This window comes from Mustelus asterias, chromosome 20 (genome assembly GCF_964213995.1).
Source record: "Mustelus asterias chromosome 20, sMusAst1.hap1.1, whole genome shotgun sequence".
NCBI lineage: Eukaryota > Metazoa > Chordata > Chondrichthyes > Carcharhiniformes > Triakidae > Mustelus > Mustelus asterias.
The window spans coordinates 26,475,589-26,503,428 of record NC_135820.1 but is presented as its reverse complement, the minus strand read 5'-3'; the positions used below and the strand labels follow the sequence as shown (position 1 = coordinate 26,503,428).

Sequence of the window (27,840 nt, the reverse complement as noted above, 5' to 3'; positions counted from 1 at the left end):
AGCTGTAATTTTCTATGGTTCTATGGTACCCAAGCAGATATTGACCTTTATCTGTGCGTTGGTCTCGGTTGTCCTCTGCGTAGTCTGGTCCTTTGGTCTGGTCTGGTCTGGCACTCTGGCTCTGGTCTTCCTTCCTTCTCGGGTGTGGTGGCTCTCCTCATGCTGGTCGTCGCTGGCGATGGTCACCATTGTTGTAGCTCATTCGTGGGGTCAGAGAGAGAGAGAGAGAGATTCTTGGTTGTGCAGCACCCTTTACACCCCATTGGGTTTCACGCTCCTTTTGGCCATTGCCAATCAATCGATCAGGACTTGATCACCCTGATCGATAAAGTCCAATCGGGTGCTGCCACATCAATCTCTGGGTGTGTCCCCAACGGCCATGTCTGCAGGTGCTGGGGGCACGTAGAATACACACCTCGCTCCCAAATAAGGGGTTACGGCGCCCTTATGTCTGGTAAACAACCCAGTTTGACCAGAAAGTCTCTTTTGTCCTGGAGATGACCCATATCCTGTGTATTCACTCATCTGGGTTGCAGCCTGTTTATCTGTCTTTAAGGCTGCAGCCTGTCGTTTTAGTTCTTGCCCAATTGTCCCAGAGTGCTTTACAAATCACCATTTTAGATGGCCAGTTTGGCCACATTCCCAACCAGCATATCAGAAACAGATAAATCTCGCTGTTTGACAGAACCTGCTGAATGGCTGGGCATTTTGGCACTAATAAGGCACTTGATAAGAGGTTAGAGAGTAACTGAAAATAGTTACACCACAACTATCGCAAGTGTTGTGAGTTTGAGCAGTGGTAGTGAGCGGTAAAGCATGGGTAGTTTTATTCATGCTGCACCTAATCTAGGAAAGCCCACTATTAAAGTTTTAATGTTTATTTATTAGTGTCACAAGTAGGCTTACATTAACACTGCAATGAAGTTGCTGTGAAAATACCTGAGTCACCACACTCTGGCCCTGTTCAGGTATACTGAGCGAAAATTGAACATGGCCAATGCACCTAACCAGTATGTTTTTTGGACTGTAGGGACCTCGGGTGAAACATAGAAACATAGAAAATGGGAGCAGGAGGTGGCCATTTGACCCTTCGAGCCTGCTCCGCCATTCATTAAAATCATGGCTGATCATCCAACTTGATTTGATTTGTTTTGATTTTGATTTGATTTATTATTGTCACATCTATTAACATAGTGAAAAGTATTGTTTCTTACGTGCTATACAGACAAAACATACGTTCATAGAGAAGGAAACGAGAGAGTGCAGAATGTAGTGTTACAGTCATAGCTAGGGTGTAGAGAAAGATTAACTTAATGCAAGGTAAGTCCATTCAAAAGTCTGATGGCAGCGGGGAAGAAGCTGTTCTTGAGTCGGTAGTTACGTGACCTCAGACTTTTGTATCTTTTTCCCGAAGGAAGAAGGTGGAAGAGAGAATGTCCGGGATGCGTGGAGTCCTTAATTATGCTGGCTGCTTTGCCGAGACAGTGGGAAGTATTGACAGAGTCAATGGATGGGAGGCTGGTTTGCGTGATGGATTAGCTACATTCACGACCTTTTGTAGTTCCTTGCAGTCTTGGGCAGAGCAGGAGCCATACCAAGCTGTGATACAACCAGAAAGAATGTTTTCTATGGTGCATCTGTAAAACTTGGTGAGAGTTGTAGCTGACGTGCCAAATTTCCTTAGTCTTCTGAGAAAGTCGAGGCGTTGGTGGGCTTTCTTAACCGTAGTGCCAGCATGGGGGGGACCAGGATAGGTTGTTGGTGATCTGGACACGTAAAAACTTGAAGCTCTTGACCCTTTCTACTTCTTCCCTAAATTCAATAGCCTAATCCAACTTTTTCTCCATAACAAAGAACAAAGAACAATACAGCAGAGGAACAGGCCCTTCGGCCCTCCAAGCCTGTGCCGCTCCCTGGTCCAAACTAGACCATTCTTTTGTATCCCTCTATTCCCACTCCGTTCTGTAACCTTTGATAACCTTTGATCCCATTTGAATAACCTTTGATCCCATTTGCCCCAAGCGCCTCCAGCTGCCTCTTGAATGCATTCAATGTTTGAGCATCAACTACTTCCTGTGGTAATGAATTCCACAAGCTCACCACTCTTTGGGTGAAGAAATATCTCCTTACCTCCGTCCTAAATTGTCTACCCTAGAATGCTCAGACTGTGACCCCTGGTTCTGGACTCCCCCACCATCGGGAACATCCCCTCTGCATCTATCCTGTCTAGACCTGTTAGAATTTTATAAGTCTCTATGAGATCCCCCCTCATTCGTCTGAACTCCAGCAAAAACAATCCTAACCTAGTCAATCTTTCCTCATACATCAGTCCCGCCATCCCCAGAATCAATCTGGTAAACCTTTGCTGCACTCCTTCGAGAGCAAGAACATCCCTCCTCAGAAAAGGAGACCAAAACTGCACACAATGCTGGTGTGGCCTCACCAAGGTCCTGTATAGTTGCAACAACACATCCCTGTTCCTGTACTCGAAACCTCTCGCAATGAAGGCCAACATGCCATTTGCCTTCTTTACCTCCTGCCGCACCTGCATGCTTACCTTCAGTGACTGGTGCACAAGGACACCCAGGTCCCGCTGCACATTCCCTCTCCCAGTTTACAGCCATTCAGGTAGTAATTTGCCACCTTGTTTTTCCTTCCAAAGTGAATAACTTCATATTTATCCAAATTAAACTGCATCTGCCATTGATTAGCCCACTCACCCAACCTGTCCAGATCACTCAGAAGGATCTCTGCATCCTCGTCACAGTTCACCCTCCCACCAACTTGGCATAATCTGCAAACTTTGAGATGTTACATTTTATTCCCTCATCCAAATTATTAATATATATTGTGAATAGCTGGGGTCCCAGCACCAATCCCTATGGCACCCCACTAGTTACTGCCTGCTAATTTGAAAAGGACCCATTAGTTCCAACTCTTTGTTTCCTCTCTGCCGACCAGTTTTCTATCCATCTCAATACACTTCCTCCAATCCCACGTGCTTTAATCTTGCACGATAACTTCTTTTGCGAGACTTTGTCAAACGCTTTCTGAAAGCCCAAATATACCACATTGATTGGTTCCCCCTTGTCAACTCTGCTAGTTACATCTTCAAAGAATTCCAACAGATTTATCAAGCATGATTTCCCCTTCATAAATCCATGCTGACTCTGTCTGATCCTGCCACTGCTTTCTAAATGTCCTTGATAATGAATTCGAGAATTTTCCCCACTACCGATGTTAAGCTTACTGGTCTATAATTCCCTGTTTTCTCTCTACCTCCCTTTTTGAATATTGGAGTGACATTCACTACCCTCCAATCTGCAGGGACTATTCCAGAGTCTGTAGAATCCTGGAAGATGACCATCAATGCATCCACTATTTCTAGAGCCACTTCCTTAAGTACTCTGGGATGAAGATTAACAGGCCCTGGGGATTTATCCGCCTTCAATCCCATCAACTTTCCCAGTATAATTTCTCTACTAATATTGACCTCCCTCAGTTCTTCCCTCTCACTAAACCTTGTATTCTCCACCGTTTCTGGCATCCGATTTGTGTCCTCTTTTGTGAAGACAGAACCTAAATATGTATTGAATTCCTCGGCCATTTCTTTGTCCCCTATTTCTGTCTGTAGGGGACCCACATTTGTCTTCACCAACCTCTTTCTCTTCACATATCTATAGAAACTCTTAGTGTCAGTCTTTATGCTCCCTGCAAGCTTACTTTCGTATTGTATTTTCCCCTCCTTACTCAATCCCTTGGTCCTTCTTTGCTGAATTCTAAACTGCTCCCAATCCTCAGACCTATTATTTTTCTTGGCCAATCTGTACGTTTCTTCCTTGGATCGGATACTCTCTCTAATTTCCTTTTTAAGCCATGGATTGGCCCTCTTACCCATTTTGCTTTTGTGCCAGACAGGAATAAACAGTTGCTGCAGTTCCCCCATACATTCCTTAATATTTGCCATTGTCTATCCACTGTCATCCCTTAAGTAACTCTCCCCAATCTATCAAGGCCAACTCACGCCTGTTATCCTCATAGTTTCCTTTATTAAGTTTCAGCATCCTAGTCTCCGAATTAACTACTTCACTCTCCATCTTGATAAAAAATTCTATCGTGTTATGGTCGCTCATCCCCAAGGAGTCCCAGTCCTGTTCAGGTGTAACCCGTCCAATTGGTACAGGTCCCATCTCCCCCAGAACCGGTCCCAATGTCCCAGGAACCTGAAACCCTCCCCCTGACACCATCTCTTCAGCCACGTATTTAGAACATAGAACATTACAGCGAAGTACAGGCCCTTCGGCCCTCGATGTTGCGCCGACCAGTGAAACCAATCTAAAGCCCCTCTAATCTACACTATTCCAATATCATCCATATGTTTACCCAATAACCATTTGAATGCTCTTAATGTTGACGAGCCCACTACTACTGCAGGCAGGACATTCCACGCCCTTACTACTCTCTGAGTAAAGAACCTACCTCTAACATCTGTCCTATATCTCTCACCCCTCAATTTAAAGCTATGTCCCCTCGTGCTAGCCATCACCATCCGAGGAAAAAGGCTCTCACTAGCCACCCTATCTAATCCTCTGATCATCTTGTATGCCTCTATTAAGTCACCTCTTAACCTTCTTCTCTCTAATGAAAACAACCTCAAGTCCCTCAGCCTTTCCTCATACGATTTTCCCACCATACCAGGCAACATCCTGGTAAATCTCCTCTGCACCCTTTCCAACACTTCCACATCTTTCATAGAACATTACAGTTCTCTGAAAGAACTATATCCGATATATCCTGTCATTTCTACTCTGACTAGCACGTGGCACTGGTAGTAATCCTGAGATCACTATCTTTGAGGTCCGATTTCTTAACTTTCTTCCTAGCCCCTTGTATTCTGCTTTTAGAACCTCATCCCTTTTTTTAACCTATGTCATTTGTACCAACGTGTACTACAACCACTGGCTGTTCGCCCTCCCCCTTCAGAATGTCCTGCAGCCATTCCGAGACATCTTTGACTCTAGCACCAGGGCAACAACATACCATCCTGGAGTCTCGTTTGCGACCACAGAAATGCCTGTCTACCCTCTTACAATTAAGTCCCCTATAACTGTTGCATTGGCACACTCCCCTCTGCAGCAGAAACAACCATGGTGCAACGAGTTTGGCAGCTGCTTTCCCCAGAGAGGTCATTCCCCTCAACAGTATCCAAAGCGGTATATCTGTTTTGCAGGGGAATGGCCACAGGAGATTCCTGCATTACCTGCCTATCTCTCTTGTTCTGTCTGGTGGTCACCCACTCCCTTCCTGCCTGTGGAGTCTGAGCCTGTGGTGTGACCAACTCTCTATATGTGCTATCCACGATACTCTCTGACTCGCGGATGCTCCACAGTGTCTCCAGCCACCGCTCCAGCTCTGAAACTCGAGCTTCCAGGAGCTGCAGCTGGAGGCACTTCCTGCACACATGCTGAATCAGGGGACTGGAACTGTCCCCAGCAAGACCTCAACATCACCACTGCAGTGTATTCCCTTCTTCAGCAATATGTCCCACACCTTAGTGAGCACAAGATTCATATAAACAATGTGGCAGCAAACCAGACAGCTGTATATGCCCAACACAGTTCGTAAGTGTAAGTTCCTACCAGATGTGTTCCTTGGTGCGTTATGGAATGCGCGCTGGATGGAACTAGGAACAATCTGGATCCGATGGGACAGGCAGCACAAAGTCATCCCGATCCAAGTAGTGCCTCCTAGACACTGCCCGTAGACAGAATAGTCCTTCTGGGGGCTACCTGTGCCCTGACTCACCTGGAGCAGGTAAGGGAGGAGGTGGAGGAGCCCCAGGCACGTGACCATGGTAGATCGGAGTTGCTCTCCCCTGAGCTCAGGGACTGAAACTGAACATGGGGCACTGGCTGTATCAGGTTAATCTGGAAACTAGCTGAGTCAGTATGCTACACACCCAACACAATGCACAGAATCCAGTTCGATTACTCAACAGTAAGTGTAACCCAACACCGAAATCTTAACTCTACTTACTGGAAACTGAGCCAGATTGATTACAGTGAAGCTAATTAACTTTCAGCAAGGGTGACAGCAATATGGTGGTGTCACTGAATAAGTAATTCATAATCTTTTGGACCCTTCAAATTCAAATCCCTGTGTGGCAGTTGACGGAGCTTAAATTCGGTTCATTAATAAATCTGGACTATGATGAGGTGATCATGAAACTCCCAAATTGTCATAAAAATCCTATCTGGTCACTAAACTTCAGTTTTGAGGATAGATTGGACATGTTGGGACTGCTCTCCCCGGACGGGAGAAGGCTTAGAGGAGATTCAATGGAGATGTTCAAAATCATGAGGGATTGGACAGAGTAGATAGGGAGAAATGGTTCCCGCTCGTAAAAGGATCAAGAGTGAGAAGGCACAGATTTAAAGTGATTTGCAAAAGAAGCAAATGTGATGTGAGAGAAAACATTTTCACACAGCGAGTGGTTCTGGTCTGGAATGCACTGCCTGGAAGTGTGGTGGAGGCAGGTTCAATCGAGGCATTCAAGAACTTGAACTGAAACAATGTGAAGGGGTATGGGAAAAGACAGGGGAATGGCATTAATGCATGACGCTCGTTTAGAGAGCTGGTGCAGATACAATGGATTGAATAGCCTCCTTCTGCACCATAGCAATTCTGTGATTCTGGAATCAGTGATCCCTGTGAGCTGTGTGCTATGTGTGCAGCCATCCAGCAACCCAGAAGTTACCATGCAGTTCATCACAAGCTGTCTCCTTTAAGATATTACGTAAAATGTTTAAAGCTACTGTGCATTCAAGTGAGCAGACACAATAACAAAAATTTAGAGGGAACATTACTTGGAACATTCCAGATCTGCCAGGGCTATAGTTAACTGGAATGGGATCCGTGGCTGACGTTTTTGTTGGCTACCTTGAGTAGGGCTAAGACCAAGTTGAACGTCCCTACTGCTGCCCAGGGACTGACCACTATTGTACCTCATGACCACTTGGGGAGTTGACCTGTTGTGTTGTTTTTTTGAATGAATTTAGGACTGTGATCGTAATTTCTTCATTTACTTTTGTGTTCTTCTTCAGATCAGCACCTGCCACCAACTCCTGCATCCCCAAGTTCTACAGCTCCTTGTAAAACTGTTTGAGACTGAACATTCCCAGCTTGATGTCATGGAGCAGGTAATCCCCTGCCGCAGAGAGCTCCTGGAGCAGGGACAGAAATACAATCCAAAAAAAGTGCCAAGCACTTGACTGTTTGCTTGGTTTTGGTTAACTACAGGAACTGGGATTTAAGAGCAACCTCATAGACAGGATGGAAGGTCCCATTCTGGTGGAGACTAGAAAACTGTGTGTGATCACTCTAGCAGGATTTTAGCTGAGTCTTGTCATTGTAGAGAGGATTAAGGCTCCATTTTGCATCTTAAAGTTTAATATTTTTTAGTGTCACAAGTAGGCTTACATTAACACTGCAATGAAATTACTGTAAAAGTCCCCTCGTCGCCACACTCCAGCGCCCGTTCGGGTACATTTAGCATGGCCAATGCACCTAACCAGCATGTGTTTCAGACTGGGAGGAAACTGGAGCACCCGGAGGAAACCCACACAGTCACGGGGAGAAGGTGCAGATTCTGCACAGACAGTGACCCAGGCTGGGAATCGAACCCAGGTCCCTGATGCTGTGAGGCAGCAGTGCTAGCCACCATGCTGCACATATATTAAGGATCCTTCTGTAGTCAGCTGTCACCTAATGTTCACAAGATATGAATCCATTGGAAGAAGTGTTCTGGAAATTCACCCCAATTGACAGAAGAATGTAATTTGTGTTAAATGGTAACCTCTTTCTGAAGCAATGTGGGTAATGTGTAGTAGAGCCTTCTGTGCACTGCATGACAGGTGGAACTCCTGTGTAGTTATAGCATGCTTGTATCTAACAAGGTATCTTAATGCTGCTGGTCGCAAACAGTGTGGAGAAACCTTCTGTCCCTTGGTGCTCTCTGTGAGACAGTTTTCTTCTGTCCTGTGAGGGTGAGCTTCATTTGGGCCTTCTTTCCAGTACAGTTTGGAGTTAGGGCATAGCTAGAAGAAGCATCCGTGTAACTTCAAAGGTCCTTGGCTGATTGGCTGTGAGGCCCTTTTGTTAGGGTGTCAGTCCATTCTCTGCCTTGTATCCACATGCTACAATCAGATACTGGCATCAACCATCCCTTGCTTAATGCTTGATTTCCATTTCTCCACCCCATGGTAACCCAGTGCACAAGGCCAGTAGGTTGGCCTGTACACTGCAACAACCCTGGAGACTTCTGACTCTCAGTTCCACATCCTTGCCTTTGATCTGATTATTGGGGTAATATGGTATGGGCAGAGAGGGTTGGGGGCTTGTAGAGGAAGGTTACTCTGTGTTTAATATCTTTTCCTTATGTTTACTGCTAGCTGGAGTTGAAAAAGACGCTGCTGGACAGGATGGTCCATCTGTTGAGTCGTGGCTATGTCCTGCCCGTGGTCAGCTACATCCGCAAATGTCTGGAGAAACTGGACACAGATATCTCACTCATCAGATACTTTGTCACAGAGGTCAGCAGCCCGCGCACTGATTTCTTGCTTAGTGACTGCTCAATGCACAAGCGTGTCAGGCAGACAGCGTTTACTGTGCGTTTTGCATTTGTAGCTGCAGATTTTTCCTTGCTGTGCCAAAGATGCTAACTCAGGCAGGGATGGAGGCACTGCTGCTCTTGGCTATTCCACCCAAGTGGCCACTCTGATGGCACAGGCCGAGTTATCCTAACGCATCATCTCACCAGACTTGCCCCTGTGTTCACCTAATGTCCAGAAGTATGCACTATACAGCAGGCAGCATTGAGGAATGTCCAGTCTGATCAGCAGCCCTGCTGAACAGGAATCTGGATAGTCAGCCCCTTGTGGTGGGGACAACATAGGGGTTTGGTACAATCTGACAGAGTCTGTCTCAATTGGTGCTCAGCGATTGATACAGAATGTTCTTTCCTGGATTCAGGAATTGGTTACTTGAGCATGTCGTCCCCAAATCACTGAAGCAATTCCAGGATCCAACCTTCAATCTGATAGTAAAGTTGAAGTGCTTGGGATTAAAGGGGCGTGGCTGCATGGATAGGAAATTGGCTAAGGGACAGAAAGCAGGGAATCATGGTCGCTTGTTAATATTCATGGAGTAAGGCATACAACAATCAGAGTTTTTTCTGACATACGGCCTGGGTTTGGATATACAAAGCATCATTTCCATGTTTGCAAATAATGGCAAACTCAAAAATGTAAAAGATTGAGATCTCAGGAAGATTTAGACTGGTGAAATGGGCAGGTATTTTTTTTTCTGTTTAACATTTATCGCTCGTCTCTTTTTGCCCTTGAACTGAGTGGCTTGCTAGGCCATTTCAGAGGGCACTTATTCCTGTGGATCTGGAGTCACATGTAGGCCAGACCAGGTAAAGGTGGCAGATTTCCTTCCCTAAAGAACATTCATGAACCAGATAGATTTTTACGATAATCAACAATGGTTTCATGGTCATCACTTAGACTTTTAATTCTGGAATTTTTAATTCAAATTCCACTGTGTGCTGTGATGGGATTCAAACCCGGGCCCCCTCTTTCCCAGGGTTCCTGGATTACTAATCCAGTGACAATACCACAAAATCACCAACTCCTCTTAAACGCAGAGAAATATGAAATGACATGTTTCTGTAGGAAGAATAAGGAGAGGCAACATGAACTCAATGATAACTTTAAAGGGGTTGCTATGGTAGAGACATCTGGGGTTATAAATACACTAATCTTCAAAGGTGGTAGGACCGCCTGAGAGGAATCTTTATAAAGCATTGGTTCGCCCTGCTGTTCAGTTCTGGGTACAGGAAGGATGTCAGTGTTTTGGAGAGAGAGTAGAGAAGGTTTCTTAGAATAGAAACATAAAACATATATTGCACAGAGGGAGGCAATGGCATAATAGTATCATCACTGGACTGGTAATCCTCTGGGCGCCCAGATTCAAATCCCACCATGGAAGATGGTGGAATTTGAATTCAGTAAAAATCTGGAATTAAAAGTCTAATGATGAACATGAAACCATGTTGATTGTTGTAAAAAAACAAAATCCATTTGGTTCACTAATGTCCTTTTAGGGAAGGAAATCCGCCATCCTCACCTGCTCTGGCCTCCATGTGACTCCAAGATTCACAGTAACTTAAATGTTATCTGAAATAGCCTATCAAGCCAATCAGGGCAATTAGGGATGGGCAACAAATGCAGGCTCAGCCAGCGACACCCACATCCTATGAACAAATATATTTTTAAAAATTCAGCCCACTGTTCCAGTGCTGTCATCAGGGATAAGGGACTTCAGTTATATGGAGAAGCTGGGGTTGTTCTCCTTAGGGCTGAGAAGGTTAAGAGGAGATTTGACAGGAATTCAAAATGGTGATAGACTTTTGATAGACTGTTTCGATTGATAGGAGGGTCTGTAACCAGAGGACACAGATTTAAGGTGATTGGCAATAGAACCAGAGGCAACATTTCTTCTACACAGCAATTAGTTGTGCTGTAGAACATAGTGCCTGAAGGAAGCAGATTCCATAGTAATTTTCAAAAGGGGTTGGATATTTACTTGCAAGGAAAACACTTACAAGGTGTTGTGGGAAAATTACCACTCAGAGTCAGACTTAAAGATTCAACACACAGTTTTATCGGACAAAGTTTTGGGAGAAGCACTGGGCTCTCCGCAGTGCGCCTTCTCAACTTTACAATGGCAGTTGAGCATCTTTATACTTTTCAAATAATAGACAAGTACGGACATTAGCCGTTAGCACATCGTTATACAAATAATAGACAAGGACGGACATCGACAGCACATCGTTGCACATAGAGTAGACAAGGACATTGGCAGTTAACACATCGTTGTACATAGAGTAGATACATTTATACATTTATGTCCCCCATCAATGACTGATCTCGTTATCAAAACTCTTTGTTTTGGGTCCTGCTTTTATCTAAAGCTAAGGTGCTTTCAGGTCTGATTGGTTTCCTGCAGCAATTCAAACACTAACAGGTTTTAACTTGCTGTGCAATGTCTGTGCCCAAGTCAGCACATCTTCATGTCCATTTTGTGCCAGGTAACCATTTTGTGTCCTTTAATTTTGATTTTACTCCAACACAAGGCTATGGAGAAAGTCTCATCTTATTGCTCTATCAAAGTACTGCCAGAGGCACAATGGGTCGACTGTTACCTTCTATGTTGTCTCATTTTCGGATTCTATTGTGTGCTTGCAGGTGCTGGATGTCATTGCCCCTCCATACACCTCGGACTTTGTCCACCTGTTTCTTCCAATCTTGGAAAACGACAGCATTGTTGGAACAATTAAAACGGAAGGGGAATGTGATGCGGTGGCAGAGTTCATCGGTAAGTGGAGAACAGGGTTTTAATGGAAAGGAAAACCATAAATGCTAGAAATCTCAAGTTAGAGAAGTGGATATTTCTGGAATTGTAGGGCCATCCGCAGTGAGAGAGAGAAACCAAGTTTGGATGTGGCGCTTCATTAGCAGGTTATTGCTTGTTCCTCAAATCTAAACTGACACTCCAGTGCAGTACTGAGGGAGGGCTGCAGTATCAGAAGTGTTGTCTTTCAGATATGACATTAAACTGGAGTGCTGTTCTATCAAAGAATAGCAGGAGAATTCTCCTTTGTGTCCTGACCAATATTTATCATTGAGAAAAAACAATTTATCTAGTCATTATTACTTTGCTGTTTGCAAAACCTTAGTACATATTACTACAATAGTGACTATATTTGAAAGGTTTATTAGCTGTCCTGAGATTATGAAAGCTACCAACTAATGCAAGCAGTTTCTTACTCAGCTGATCTTCTAGCTGAAATCCTCTGTCACACTATACTTAACCGCCAGTAAAGTATCTGTGAATAGACCACTCACAGAAACATCATTGTATTTGCTCATTCAGACCTGACCAGAAACCTGATACTTAATGTATTGCTGAATCAAGTCAAGTTGAGCTCCACTTGCAATTGATATTTCTTGTGGAGCTGCGTGTTGCTGTTGTTTACTTAACAAAGGAATAGTTTAAAATGTGAGTTTTTGCCACCCCTGTCTCTTTTGATCCCATCTGTCCTGAATCTTTCGGGTGGACGCTTCTGCTCACACTAACAAGTGGCCGCTTCTGCTCACACTAACAAGTGGCCTTGCTCAGTCTACAGTGAGTATTCCCAGGCTCTAGTTCTGGCCATGCACCATATCCACAAAAGCACTTTTAAACGGTGGTGAAGGGGTAACACACCCTGACCCACCCAAACCCCCAAATTATTATGTGCGTGTTAGATTCGCTGTGAAATTTCTGCTCATGACAATAGGAGGACAGGCACAATGGACTGAATGGCCTCCATGCAATATGATTGCATGATCTATCGCAGACCTAGGCAAATTACGGCATTCTGGCCTATGGCCAGGTATTCCAAGGGAAATATGACAAGGTAAGACGGAATTGGCCAGTGATTAGAGGTGCGCTTGTCTTGGGGAGTGTGTGCAGCTGCCATGTTAGAGGAAGTGAATGCATGAGGGGGAACGGTGAGCACAAAGTAAGTGCATATTCAAAATTACATATTAGATTATTGCAGTTCTGATTTGCATTTTGGTTTTGCAAGTAAATATAAAATAATTTCATAACTTCAATTTATTTTTCACTTTCATTTTAATACTCTTCATGAAAAGTCAAGTCAACCCTTATATAGCATGGTTTTCCCATTTTTCTCATTCCCTCACTGAAGGGGCTAATTCTTGCTGTGAGTTTGGGAGCTGTGGGTGCTGATTGACCAAGATCTGAACCTGGGACCTTCAGGTCTGCATTGGCAAAACAATGCCCTGAAGTCAGCCTTCACCCACTAGAAAGGCTACATATCTATAATCTATATAAAAACCTTGCATCTGTGTGTCAATGTTTTTCATTATAGATTCCTATATCCACATTAATGATGGTACGAGGAATGGGAATATGAGCAAAGCTGAGGTTGTGCTCACCGCAGAGGAAGTGAAGAGTCGATATTATAGACACGTTCAAAATCATTAAGACTATTAATTAGGTTAATAACGAGAAACTGGTTCTGGTGCCAGAAGGGTCGGTCATCAGAGGGCACAGATTTAAAGTTATTGGCAAAAGAACCAGAGGGTAATAGATTTGGAGACACTGCAAAAACATGATCTACATTCTGCTGGGGGTGAAAGGATTGAAATATTGAAACATAAATACCTGCAGCAAGTTCCAAAATGTGTAAGTTTGAAGTTTTCTTTAACATTTTGAGGTGTGCATTTCCATTATTAGTTGTTTATGCACTCCTGAAAATTGGAGTTAAAAAAACATCTCCTGTTGCTTCCAGAGATATAGAATCCCTACGGTGCAGAAGGAGGCCATTCGATCCATTGAGCCTGCACCGACAACAATCCTACCCCTACCCTGTAACCCCATATATATTTACCCTGCTAGTCCCCCTAATGCTAAGGGGTAATTTCACATGGCCAATCAACCTTACCCACATATCTTTTAACTGTGGGAGGAAACCAGAGCACCTGGAAGAAACCCATGCAGACACGGGGAGAACGTGCAGACTCTGCACAGACAGTGACCCAAGGCTGGAATTGAACCCAGGTCTCTGGTGCTGAGGTACCAGTGCTAGCCAATGTGCCACCCCATATAGTTAAGATTTAGCTTGTGAGAAGAAGGATGATCAATGTATTGTATGAAAGATGAAATGTGTGATTGTAGGTTAGAGTTTTGTGAAAATTGAAAATGAGAAATTGTTGTGGAAGTTACAGATACACTTGGTGGCGTCTCTGTTAGAACGTGCTGACGGGTTATGACATTCCAGCTCCAGCAATGAGAGGCAGGGAGATGATACAGAACACTCTCCACAAGCCTCAGAGATACCCTTTGGTCTCCACATTTTCTTTACTGTTTTCCGTTTGGTGCTTCTTGAAATGCCATATTGTAGATCACAGTAAGGCAACATTTATATTGACAAGACAAAAGCAAAATACTTTGTACACTGGAAGCCTGAAAGGAAAAAAATAATTGCTGGAAGTACTCAGCATGTCAGGTATCATCTGTAGAGAGAGAGAGTGACACCAGACTATGATGCCATTGTAAAGAAGGGTGACCAAATTAAGCCAAGAGGGAAAGAAAATAATTTGTTTTTGTTATTGTATACAATGCATCATTACAATGATATAATTATCATCACAAAGGTTTAATGTTTATTTGTACCAAAATTTATCTTAATTATAACTGTTTTTTGAGTGTTTATGCCATTACTCCCTCCCCCCCATATAATTTCCACACGGCTCTCCAGTGGGAAAGTTTGCCCAACCCCCGATCTACAATCAGAACATCTTTGAATTGCACTTCTTTAATCCGGCAACATTATGGAGTTTTTAGCATGTGGCTTTATTCCACTTGGTGAAATGCTGACCTCAACCAATCAATCTAAGGAGACATTATGGGGCGATTCTCCCAAAAAATGTTCTAATTGCTGAATTCATGGGAAAACTGGTGTAAATCATAGAAACATAGAAAAACTACAGCACAACAGGCCCTTCGGCCCACAAGTTGTGCCGAACACATCCCTACCTTCCAGACCTACCTATAACCCTCCATCCTATTAAGCTCCATGTACTCATCCAGGAGTCTCTTAAAAGACCCTATTGAGTTCGCCTCCACCACCACTGACGGCAGCCAATTCCACTAGCCCACCACCCTCTGTGTGAAAAACTTACCCCTAACATCTCCCCTGTACCTACCCCCCAGCACCCTAAACCTGTGTCCTCTCGTAGCAGACATTTCCACCCTGGGAAAAAGCCTCAGAGTCCACCCGATCTATGCCTCTCAACATCTTATACACCTCTATTAGGTCTCCTCTCATCCTTCGTCTCTCCAAGGAGAAAAGACCGAGCTCCCTCAGCCTATCCTTATAAGGCATGCCACTCAATCCAGGCAACATCCTTGTAAATCTCCACTGCACCCTTTCAATCTTTTCCACATCCTTCCTATAGTGAGGTGACCAGAACTGAGCACAGTACTCCAAGTGGGGTCTGACGAGGGTCTTATGTAGCTGCATCATTATCCCCGGACTCCTAAACTCAATCCCTCGATTGATAAAAGCCAGCACACCATACGCCTTCTTAACCACCTCCTCCACCTGCGGGGATTTTAGAGTCCTATGGACCCGGACCCCAAGGTCCTTCTGATCCTCTACAGTACTAAGAGTTTTTCCCTTTATATTGTACTCCTTCATCCCATTTGACCTACCAAAATGGACCACAACGCATTTATCTGGGTTGAAGTCCATCTGCCACTTCTCCGCCCAGTCTTGCATCCTAACTATGTCCCTCTGTAACTTCTGACATCCCTCCAGACTATCCACAACCCCACCAACCTTTGTGTCGTCGGCAAACTTACCAACCCATCCCTCCTCTTCCTCATCCAGATCATTTATGAAAATGACAAACAGCAAGGGTCCCAGAACAGATCCCTGGGGCACACCACTGGTGACCGACCTCCATTTAGAAAAAGACCCATCTATACCCACTCTCTGCCTCCTTTGGGCAAGCCAGTTCTGGATCCACAGGGCAGCAGCCCCTTGGATCCCATGCCCTCTCACTTTTTCTAGAAGTCTTGCATGGGGGACCTTATCGAACGCATGATTGTTTTTTCAGTGGAAGTTCACACTCGAATCTCCCACACTCTGCACAATGCAGAGGTCACAATCGTGAATATCATTAAAAACTCGGGGCGGGGCTTATTCACGCCAGAGTCTGACAGTTCCCCGAACTGTCAGCCTGCACTTTGCTGGCCAGTTCGACCACTGGCCAGCCCGGGACCCTCGCAGTGCTGCCCCTCCAGCAACCCCCTCCCCATGATCACTCCTGGGCCAGCCCTGATCACCCCCGCTGCCCCCAAGCAGTGACAATCCCCCCACCCCCAGGCACAGACCACCCTCTTTCACTCTCTTACACCCTCTTACACCCTCTTACACCCTCTTACACCCTCTTACACCCTCTTACACCCTCTTTCACTCTCTTTCACTCCGCCTCCACCACCCCACCCCAGCCCACCCCACCCCACCCCACTCGCTGGTCTCCCTCCAGCCCCGATCGATCCCAATGCAAAGTGGCAGCAGGAACCCTGCCGATCGCCCCCTTGGCCCCGCCCCCTAGGCACTGCCCCATGCCAGGTGGGCAGTGCCAAGGTGCCCTCTGGGTATGGGCATTTGCTCCTTGGGCAGTGCCTAGGGGCATAGGCTGGCATTTCCTGGGCACCTATGCCCAGGGGTCACCATCCCTCCGCTGCCAAACCCCCTAGAGGGCCCTGATTGTTCCCCACTCCCCTTCACTCTAGCAGTGTCTCCCGCTCGTTCCCCAAAAGTGGGGAGCTAGACTGAACATCGCCGGAGTGAAATTGCACTGACGGGGTGGGAGATGCTAGCAGGCCCGGAGGCTTCAGTCCCGGGTCTGCTAATGACATTAAAATAAGATTAAAAATAGATTAAAATCACTTACCTGCTGTTCCCACTGGTTTCCAGCGTGGTCCCAACCGCACCAGATATCTGGGGCTCGGAGATGCGCACGCGTTGTAACAGCCCACATACGATTCTCCTGACCGGCCGTGCTAAAAGAATGGGATGTTCCATTGTCATTGGGATGGGAGAATCGCCCCCGACGAGTGGTGTTAAAACAGGGGTGCACACCACCTAAGGCCTGGGGCAAAGTAGCATTGGTTTTGATTCTGGGAACAGATCACCCAATTCTTGGCTGGAGGGATGAAAGGAATTGGTTGCTAGCATTAAGTGATTGTAAACACCTGATAAACATTGTGTGTAATGTGTACTTCCAGCACACTGCAAATCCAATTTCATCATGATGAACTAACACTGTGAAGAAGGCAGAGCAATGGCGATGGGAACAGAGAACATCCTGAGCCCGACCAACAAGAGGATGTGAGAGAGATATTCTGAGCAGTAAGACTAATGGGACATGGTGGAATATCTGCAGAATGTCTGGCATTCCTCCACAATGCAAAACATACCCAAGGATTATTGAACATGAATCATTAGCGGTCTGCAGGAGAAATAATTGGTAGATTTTTATATATTTTTTACATATTTAATGACTAAAGAGGAAATGTAGAAACAGTGGTTTTCTTTTTTTCTTTAACTGGGCCTGAAAGTTATATGGTATTTGTAAGTGGTGTGGTCAAAATAAAGATGTGGCCGCCTTGTTTTCATGAATGATGACTTCCAAATAGTTTTTATAATGTTTCCTCACTTGCATCTAGTTGAGGAGTGGGGTTTCTAATGCAAGCTGTTGTTCCAAGTGTCTCCGACTCATGAGAACAGAACACTGGCTGCATAACTTAGCTAGATCGATGTCCAGTTTTAGAGGGAAATATATTAGGAGAAGAGACCAAAGCAGCATCCAGTGTGGCAGAGATTTGCAAGCTGTGGCTCCAGAGCTGCATGCAGCTCTTTAATATCTCCTCTGCAGCTCCCAACTTTCTCCAGTCAGGTCACATTAACACGAAATAAGTCTTTAAAAAAATCAAGTCAAGGAAAGAAAGATTATTTGTGTATTTACTGTGTGGATAAAAGGCTAATCGCTATGCTATACCTTCACAGTTTCAAATCATTATTTTAAGGAAAAGGACCATTGTGTCTAAATAAACCTGTTTGAGTGGTATAGATAATACTTTTGCAACAGGTTTTATGGTTGCTATTATTTTTGATTCTAATATAACTTGAGTTTATAAATTATTGTGAATGTGTGCTATTAGAAGCTTTTTTTAAATCACTAGAATCAATAGCCAAATAAGCTGTTGGAATTCTCCTCATTAAGTTAAATAGAAAGAAAAAATGCTGGAAAAACTGAGCAGCTCTTGCCACGTCTGAGAAGAGAGAAACAGAATTAACATTTGCAGTCCCAATTCGGAATTGAAAAAAAGTTCAAATATGATAGGTTTTAGGTTGGAAAAAGTGAGGGAGGGTCAGGTAAAACAAGAAAAGGTCAGCAGAAGGTTAGACAGCAGGAGAGGTTAAATAACAAAGATGTCATGGAACAAAAAGCAAAGGGAGGAGTAATGGTTATAGTAATGAAATGAGGCATTGAACCAGAGTAAGTGTCAATAGCAGAATAAAGGACAGCACTGCAGGAAACAAAAACAGGAAAACAAGATACTGTTCTACAAACCTGTGTGTTTTAACCTCTGTAGCGAATAAAGGCACAAAGTCGACTTTAAGAACTTAAACACAATTTCCTTTATTCTGTACTTACTTAAACAACATTAAATACTTGCAATGCATAAACCAAATACTCACTATCTGTTAGTTAACTTAACTTAAGGTGGATTTCCATTTGCATTAAATCCAGGCCAGGGTTTTGTTTTCATATGGAATCAGTCTTTCCTCCTCCTCTTCCAGATATTGTCTCTCTTTGTGAGCTTAGTTCCCGAGTTCTTCACACTGCCTTCTGAACAAGCTCTTTGTGTCAGCATAGTTAAAACTCCAAACTTTCCTTGGTAACCAGCCAATGAATTGATCAGAAACCCTAATTGCATGGTTTGATTAGGCCAATCAGATAGAGCCAGAGTAGTGGTATTGGTCACTCTAGGCCCTTTAAGTGTATCTTGTTTACATTCCAATGCCCAGATAAGGAACACTAACTCCAAAAGTCTATAAAGAACTCCTCTCTGCCAAGGACAAGCAGTTACATCTGACACCTTGTTCCTTTGATAAGTTACAGGCCCACTTGGCCACAAGAAATCCCAGCATAGTGAAAATACAACTTTAACCAAAAATCAGGTTTGCTTGACTGAAGATCTTTCAGCATATTAAAAGTTAAATCTCTGCAGACCATTTAGCCACAATACAGACTGGCACTTGGCAAAAATAAATAAATTAAAATGGAGGATGGTTCGCAGACTGAAAGACAGAATTCACAGACTGAAGTTGTTGAATGCCAATATTGAGTCCAGAAGGCAGTAAAATGTCTTATCGGAAAGTGAGATGCTGTTCCTCCAGCTTGTTTTGGGCTTCACTGGAACATTGCAGCAGGCTGAAGACAGAAATGCGAGTAGGCTATGAACTAAAACAGCAAGCAACCAGAAGGTTGGAGTTATGCTTGCAGACTGAGCGGAGGTGTTCTGCAAAGCGGGATCGCCCTGTCTGAGTTTGGTCTCCCCAATGCAGAGGAGACTACCTTGTGAGCAGCTGAATACAGTAGACCAAATTGAAAGCAGTTCAAGTAAATCACTGTGTCACCTGGGAGAAATGTTTGGGGCCTCGAACAGTGAGGAGGGAGGATGTAAAAGAGCAGGTGTTATACCTTCTGCCATTGCAAATGAAGGTGCCAAGGGTAATGAGGTGATAGAGGAGTGGATCAGGGTGTGGCACAAGGAACCGTCTCTTTGGAGTGCTGACAGAGGAGGGGGAGGGGAAGATGTGTTTGGAGATGGCAGAAATGGAGATGGAGGCAAATCTTTTGAATGTGGAGGCTGGTGAGATGGAAAGTAGTGCAAGGGAAACCCTGTTGGATTCTGTGAGGGATGGGAAAGGGTAAGAGCACAAATGTGAGAAATGGGCAGAAACAGTTGAGGACTCTGTCAACCACAGTGATGGCAGAATCCTTGGTTTAGGAAAAAGGAAGACGAGGAGAAAAATAGAGTCACGATAGGAAGTGCTATTGCGGAAAGTAGTATCAACAGAAATGGAAGAATGGAATGGAGTCCTTATAGGAAGCAGGGCGTAGGAAAGTGTAAGAAAGCATAACTCCAACCTTCTGGTAGCTTGCTGTTTTAATTCATAACCGCCTGCTCACACTTCTGTCTTCAGCCTGCTGCAATGTTCCAATGAAGCCCACCTGATTGGCACCCTATCCACTACCTTAAACATTCACTCTCTCCACCAGTGATGTACAGTGGCAGCCGTGTGTACCATCTGCATGATGCACTGCAGGAACTTAGACAATACTTTCCAAACCCACGCCTGCTATTGTCTAGAAGGACAAGAGCAGCCAATATCTGGGATCACCATCATCTCAAGGCAACTGCGGGAGCCGGTGGACTTGTAATAAGAGGTAGATCCCCCTATTCTCAGAAATGGGGGCTGAGAAGTTAAGGAAGGAAGGAAAGTATCAGTGATGGACCATGTGAAGGTGAAAGAGGGTGGGAACTGGAAATGAATTTGAGTATTTTTTCCAGTTTTGGGTAAGAGCATGGTGTGACAGCAAAACAGTTATGGGCGTGCCAAAGAAAGAGTTGGAGAAGGACACATGAGCAGAACTGGAGCAAGGAATGTTCCACACACCCTACAAAAAGACAGGTGTAACTAGGGCCCATGAAGGTATCCATAGCGACCTATTATTTGGAGGAAGTTAAAGGAGAACATTTTCAATGAGAGAACAAGTTCAGCCAGGTGGAGGAGGTGCTGTTTGATGGGAGTGGTTTACAAAGAAGCAGAAAGCCTTCAGATCCTCATGGTGGGGAAGGAGGTGGGGAAGGAGGTATGAAGGAAATGGTTAGGACCAGGAAATTGTAAATTGTTGAAATGACAGGGTGTGAGAAGAATCACAAATATAGATGGGAAGAGACTGGACAAGAGGAGAAAAATAGAGTCAAGATGGGAAGAAATAGGTTCAATGGGGCAGGAATGAGCTGAAATTATGGGTCTATTTGTGGATTTTGAGAAGAAGCTAGAAGTGAGCTGTATGTAGAGACTATGATATAGGAAGCTGTGAAGGAGAGATCTCCAGGGGAGATGGGCTCAGTGACAGTCCTGGAGACAATAGCTTGATGTTCACTAGGGTCATCATCCAAGGGAAGTTAGGAAAAAATGTCTGAGGGTTGGTGCTCAGCTTCATTCCTGCCCCATTGAACCTATTTCTTTTTTTCTTTCTGCATGGTAGAGGTTGGTACACCAGGCAATAATAGCACTGCTCTGAAGAGTGTGATGGAATACTCTGCCATGCCTGGATGAGTGCAGCTCTATCAACACTTAAGAAGCTGACACCATCAAGGATAAAGCAGTCCACTTGATTGGCACCCCATCCATAAACATTTACTCTCCACCACTGAGGTACAGGGGCAGCCATGTGTACCATCTACAAGATGCACTGCACGAACTTAAACAATATTTTCCAAACCCATGACTGCTACCATCTAGAAGAACAAAAGCAGCAGATACCTGGGAACTCCATCATCTCAAGTTCCCCTCCAAGTCACTCACCATCCTGACCTGGAAATATATCACCGTTCCATCACTGTTGCTGGGTCAAAATCCTGGAACTCCCTCCTTGACAGCACGGTGGCTGTACCTACAGCAGTTCAAGAAGGCAGATCACCACCACGTTCTCAAGGGCATCTAAGGATGGGCAATGAATGCTGATCTAGCCAGCGACACCTGCATCCCATGAATGAATTTTTAAAAAGTCAAACGGACTCAAAACGTTAACTTTGTTTCTCTCTCCACAGATGCTATCCAGCACTTTCTGTTCTGATAATAGCACCACCCTTTGTCAGTGAGTTTAATAACAATGTTGGGGTTAGACCTGAGAGAAGTACAGCTAGCTCAGAGAGGGTGAGAGGAGCAGAGAAATTAAGGCAGCTGATGTCACCGTGACAGTTTTCATCTAAATAGACCAAGAGGCCAGAGGGTTGGGTCCAGGAAGATGAATACACAAGGCAGGTGAAAGGGTCCGTGGAACAGGAGGAAGGACTCCTGCCCAAAGGAATGAGCATGGAAACGAAGGTGATCGAAGCATTCAACATTCTGCCAAGCCTGAAATTCATTGAGATGGGGGAGAAAGAAGTTAAACGGAGTTCTTTGCTTCACAGATTGTGCAGTGTCAGGGAAGAGTCTCGTGAATATACAGCAAGAGGTGGGATTAGAAGAAGGAATGGGGTCAGAGGGAGGAGATGGGGAGGAATGATCAAGCGGGGCATCAGTACCAATAAGCTGTTGGAGTTTGCATTCCATAACACATGAAAGGGAAAAAAAAAACTTTCTTATTAAGGTGTCAAACAAGATGAAGAAAAATGAAATAACTGGGGACCCAGGATAGTTTTGAGATAGGGTGAGTTGGAGCTCTGAAGAGAGAGAAGTTGAGTGTGTACATTTGGTGGCGATTGTCACAGAGTGTGGCTCTCAGGGTGTAACGAGAAAAGTAGGCCGAGGAATGTTTTTTGATCAGTGATAATGGTCATTTCAGTATTATGTGTCATGTACAGTGTAGCAGTATTAAGTCTTGGAATACCTGTGATCCTGGGCAAATTTGAAACATGAAGGATGAAAATTTGTCTTAAGTTTAAAATTTGTTTTAAAGATGATCTTGAGTCAAAAAAATACAATAATGCAGAGTTAATTTTAATTTATTTTTTTGTTGATACATAATTTCAATATAGTTTATTTATATTATATGCAAATTATCCATTCTATCAGAGATACTTGGAAAATGTCCAAGTATTTGCTTTTCCACCTTGCTGCTCCCAATATTTTTTTTATTTTAGGCAGTTTTTTTAAAAAAGGCTCCTTGGGTAAAAAAAGTTTGTTGACCCTTACACCATATTGTTTCTCCGAAATAAACTGGGTTATATAATGTTCTGTCACAAACCACTGCCTTTGAGGTACAGTGAGTCATTTACTTTAGGATCTGTACTTTCTGTCTCTTGTGGCAGGGAAATGCTTGACTTAAAACCAGGTTGGATTTGGCATCGGGATTACGGAATGGGACAGATCCCATTCCGGAGCTCTGGGTAGGGAATATCGCAGGGACAGATCCCAGGTCCAGAGATCTATGTGGGAATATCATAGGCGCAGATCCCAGGTCCAGAGATCTATGTGGGACTACTATAGGGACAGATCCCAGTTCCGGAGTTCATGGTGGAATATGAGAGGTGCAGATGTTTGTCCTGGGGCTAAATGTGATCTCTGTGGCAGTCCCTTCAATTGTGCAGTAGCTGCCTCATAGTGATGGAGGAGGCTGACACCTATGCCTCTGTGGAATTTGTGGGGATGCCTTGATACTGCTACACTGTACATGACACACAATATTGAAATGACCATTATCACTGATCAAGAAACGTTCTATAAGGAGATTTAAGTTTCAGTGTTTGAGTGCAGGTTATTACCCAATTCTGAGGTAATTAAAGCCCAGTATACATGTAGATATCAGGCACACTGTATGTCTGTGCAGTGATACATCAACCTCGAAAGAAATTTAACTGACATTTGATACGCTGTCCATTAAAATTAAAAGGGAGAAAGAAACCCATCTGTGCTCTGGACTGCTTCATTCACAGGAGCAGCTATGACCTGAAGGAAAACTCAGATTGCAGCTGCTGAAGTTCATACCACTCTTTGTTCTTGGTTTAGTGGCTTCAAAAGAAAGTCAGATTAGTTCCTCACAGTGACACATCAGCTTAAAATAGCAAAAAGTCGGGAGAGAATTGCCCTGGGACTCCTCAACATCAACTCTGAATCCCATGAAGTCTCATGGCACCAGGTCAAACATGGGCAAGGAAACCTCCTGCTAATTACCACATACCATCTCCCCTCAGCCGATGAATCAGTACTACCCCATGTTGAACACTGGTGGCAAGGGTGTACAATGTACTCTAGGTGGAGACCTTCAATGTTCATCACCAACAATGGCTCGGTAACACCACGATGTGGAGATGCCGGCGTTGGACTGGAGTAAACACAGTAAGGAGTCTAGCAACACCAGGTTAAAGTCCAACAGGTTTATTTGGTAGCAAACGCCACTAGCTTTTGGAGCGCTGCTCCTTCGTCAGGGAGTGGGAGATCTGCTCATAAACAGCAAACAGGGCATATAAAGACACAAACTCAATTTACAGAATAATGAATAATGATTGGAATGCAAGTCTTTACAGCTAATCAAGTCTTAGTGGAGTGAGCATTAGCACAGGTTAAAGAGATGTGTATTGTCTCCAGACAGGACCACTTGATTAGCTGTAAAGACGCGCGATTGGCCTTGGGTCGGGTCTGGACCGCGTTTTAGGCCTGACGTCCAACTTTACCACGCGGGCGCGAAATTTTGGTAAAATCGGGCCCTGAGGTATGAAACTGGTGAAGCACAACACAGAACGACTTACTTGCCAAACAGCATAAGCAGCAAGTAGTAGACAGAGCTAAACAATCCCACAACCAACGTCACACCCAGCCAGTTCTGGCCTCGGGTCACTGTCTGTGTGGAGTTTGCACATTCTCCCCGTGTCTGCATGGGTTTCCTCCAGGTGCTCTGGTTTCCTCCAACAGTCCAAAGATATGTGGGTTAGGTTGATTGGCCATGCTAAATTGACCTTAGTGTTAGGGGATTAGCAGAGTAAATATGTGGGGTTATGGGAATAGGACCTGGGTGGGATTGTGGTTGGTGCAGACTTGGGCACCAACAATGGGCTGAATGGCCTCCTTCTGCACTGTCGGGATTCTATGGAGGTATGTCCTGCACACAAGAAACAGGACAAATCCAACCCATTCAATTACTGCTCCATCAGTCTATTCTTGATCATCAGTAAAGTGATGGAAGGGGTCATCAACAGCACAATCAAGCGGCACTTACTCAACAATACCACACTTTGTGTGGAGTTTGCACATTCCCGCGTCTGCATGGGTTTCCTCCGGGTGCTCCGGTTTCCTCACACACTCCAAAGATGTGCAGCTTAGGTTGATTAGCCATGATAAATGCCCCTTAGTGACAAGGTAAATATGTGGGGTTAAGGGGATAGGACCTGGGTGGGATTATGGCCGATGCAAACTTGATGAGCCAAATAGCCTCCTTCTGCACTGTAGGGATTCTATGAATGACCTACTCATGGATGCAAGACTGGGCGGAGAAGTGGCAGATGGACTTCAACCCAGATAAGTGTGTGGTGGTTCATTTTGGCAGGTCGAATAGGATGAAAGAATATAATATTAAGGGGCAGTGTGGAAGATCAGAAGGATCTTGGGGTCCGGGTTCATAGGACGCTCAAAGCAGCGTCGCAGGTAGAGGCTGTGGTTAAGAAGTCGTATGGAATACTGGCCTTCATCAATAGAGGAATTGAGTTTAGAAATTGGGAGATAATGCTGCAGCTGTATAGGACCCTGGTCAGACCCCACCTGGAGTACTGTGCTCAGTTCTGGTCATCTCATTACAGAAAGGATGTGGAAGTCATAGAAAGGGTGCAGAGGAGATTTACAAGGATGTTGCCTGGATTAGGTGGCATGCCTTATGAGGATAGGTTCAGAGAGCTAGGTCATTTCTCCTTGGAGTAGCGAAGGATGAGAGGTGACCTGATAGAGGTGTATAAGATGTTGAGAGGTATTGATAGAGTGGATTCTCAGAGGCTTTTACCCAGGGCTGAAATGGTTGTCACAAGAGGTCACAGGTTTAGGGTGCTGGGGAGTAGGTACAGAGGAGATGTTAGGGGCAAGTTTTTCACACAGAGGATGGTGGGTGTGTGGAATCGGCTGCCGTTAGTGGTGGTGGAGGCGGATTCGATAGGGTCTTTTAAGAGACTTTTGGATAAGTTCATGGAAGTTAGTAAGATAGAGGGTTATAGGTAAGCCTAGTAGGTAGGGACATGTTCAGCGCAACTTGTGGGCCGAAGGGCCTGTTTGTGCTGTAGCTTTGCTATGTTCTATGTTCTATAAAATACTGTGGCCACCAGAACAGGTTATAGGCTCAGAATCTTGCAGAGAGTAACTCTTCTCCTGACTCCCCAAAGCCTAGAGTATAATGGAATACTTTCCACTTGCCTAAATGAGTTCAGTTCCAACAACATTCAAGAAATATGACACCATCCAGGACAAAGCAGTCTACTTGAGTGCTATCCCTTTCACAAACATTCACTCCTTCTACCTCTGCTGCACAGCGATAGCCATATAGACCATCTACAAGATGCACTGCAGGAACTCGCCAAGGTTCCTTTGGCAGCACCTTCCAAACCCATGGACACTCCCTCTGCGACTGGATCCTGAACTTCCTAACTCACAGACCACAATCAGTAAGGATAGACAACAACACCTCCTCCACGATCATCCTCAACACTGGTGCCCCACAAGGCTGTGTTCTCAGCCTCTACTATACTCCTTATATGCCAATGACAGTGTGGCCAAATTCTCCTCCAATTTGATTTTCAAGTTTGCTGACGACACCACCGCGGTGGGTCAGATCTCAAAATATGATGAGACAGAGTACAGGAATGAGATAGAGAATCTGGTGAACTAGTGCGGCAACAATAATCTCTCCCTCAATGTTAACAAAATGAAGGAGATTATCATTGACTTCAGGAAGCGTAAAGGAGAACATGCACCTGTCTACATCAACGGGGACAAAATAGAAAGGTCACGAACTTCAAGTTTTTACGTGTCTAGATCACCAACAATCTGTCCTGGTTCCCCCCATACTGACACTATAGTTAAGAAAGTCCAGCAATGCCTTTACTTTCTCAGAAGACTAAGGAAATTTGGCATGTCAGCTACGACTCTCACCAACTTTTACAGATGCACCATAGAAAGCATTCTTTCTGGTTGTATCACCGCTTGGTATGGCTCCTGTTCTGCCCAAGACCGCAAGGAACTACAAAAGGTCGTGAATGTAGCCCAATCTATCACGCAAACCAGTCTCCCATCCATTGACTCTGTCTACACTTCCCACTGCCTCGGCAAAGCAACCAGCATAATTAAGGACTCCACGCACCCCGGACATTCTCTGTTCCACCTTCTTTCATCAGGAAAAAGATACAAAAATCAACCGATTCAAACAGCTTCTTCCCTGCTGCCATTTTGAATGGACTTACCTTGCATTAAGTTGATCTTTCTCTACACCCTAGCTATGACCGTAAAACTATATTCTGCACTCTCTCGTTTCCTTCTCTACAAATGGTATGTTTTGTCTGTATAACGTGCAAGAAACAATACTTTTCACATGTAATACATGTGACAATAATAAATCAAATCAAATCTAGAAGGAGCGGCACAGTGCCACAGTGGTTAGTACTGCTGCCTCACAGCTTCAGGGACCCATGTTCAATTCTGGCCTTGGGTCACTGTGTGGAGTTTGTATGTTCTCCCTGTGTTTGTATGGGTTTCCTCCCACAGTCCAAAGAGAACAAAGAACAAAGAAAATTACAGCATAGGAACAGGCCCTTCGGCCCTCCAAGCCTGCATCAACCATGCTGCCCAAGGTGCAGGTTAGGTGGATTGGCCATGGTAAATTGCCCCATAGTGTCCCAAGATGTGTAAGTTAGATGAATTGGCCATGGTAAATATATGGAGTTACAGGGATATGGCAAGAGAGAGGACCTGGGTATGATGCTCTATCAAAGAGTTGGTGCAGACTCGATGGGCCGAATGGCCTCTTCTGCACTGTAGGGATTCTATGAGAAGGACAAGAGCAGCAGATACCTGGGAACACTACCACCTAGAAGTTCCAAAATCCTGCGATTCCCTCTCTAGCAGCACTGTAGGTGCACCTACACTGGAGGAACTACAGCGGTTCAAGAAGGCAGCTCGCCATCACCTTCTCAAGGGCAAGTAGGGTTGGGCAATAAATGCTGGCCTAGCCAGCGATGTCCACATCCTGTCAAAAAAATGAATTTAAAAAAACAAGATCACTCAAACTTACTTTCCTTCTTGCTGCTATGAGCATGTCTCTCTCCAGCTCCTCACCCAGTTGCCTATTCATGCTCCTGTGATCCAGTAAGAAGTCTCACAACACCAGGTTAAAGTCCAACAGGTTTATTTGATAGCAC

At 44.6% G+C, this 27,840-nt stretch overlaps 1 protein-coding gene across 2 annotated transcripts in view; it reads left to right on the top strand.

Annotated features, from left to right (window-relative positions):
• Window positions 1-17,708, top strand: part of nelfcd (negative elongation factor complex member C/D) — an 81,472-nt gene extending 63,764 nt beyond the window's left edge. For both annotated transcript variants that reach the window (XM_078236356.1, XM_078236355.1), the window contains 4 exons: window positions 7,104-7,199; window positions 8,451-8,591; window positions 11,310-11,439; window positions 16,933-17,708. In XM_078236356.1, coding sequence (XP_078092482.1) covers window positions 7,104-7,199; window positions 8,451-8,591; window positions 11,310-11,439; window positions 16,933-16,967 — 402 coding nt within the window. In that variant the 3' untranslated portion in view covers window positions 16,968-17,708. The remainder of the gene's footprint in view (window positions 1-7,103; window positions 7,200-8,450; window positions 8,592-11,309; window positions 11,440-16,932) is intronic.
• Window positions 17,709-27,840: the final 10,132 nt, after the last annotated feature.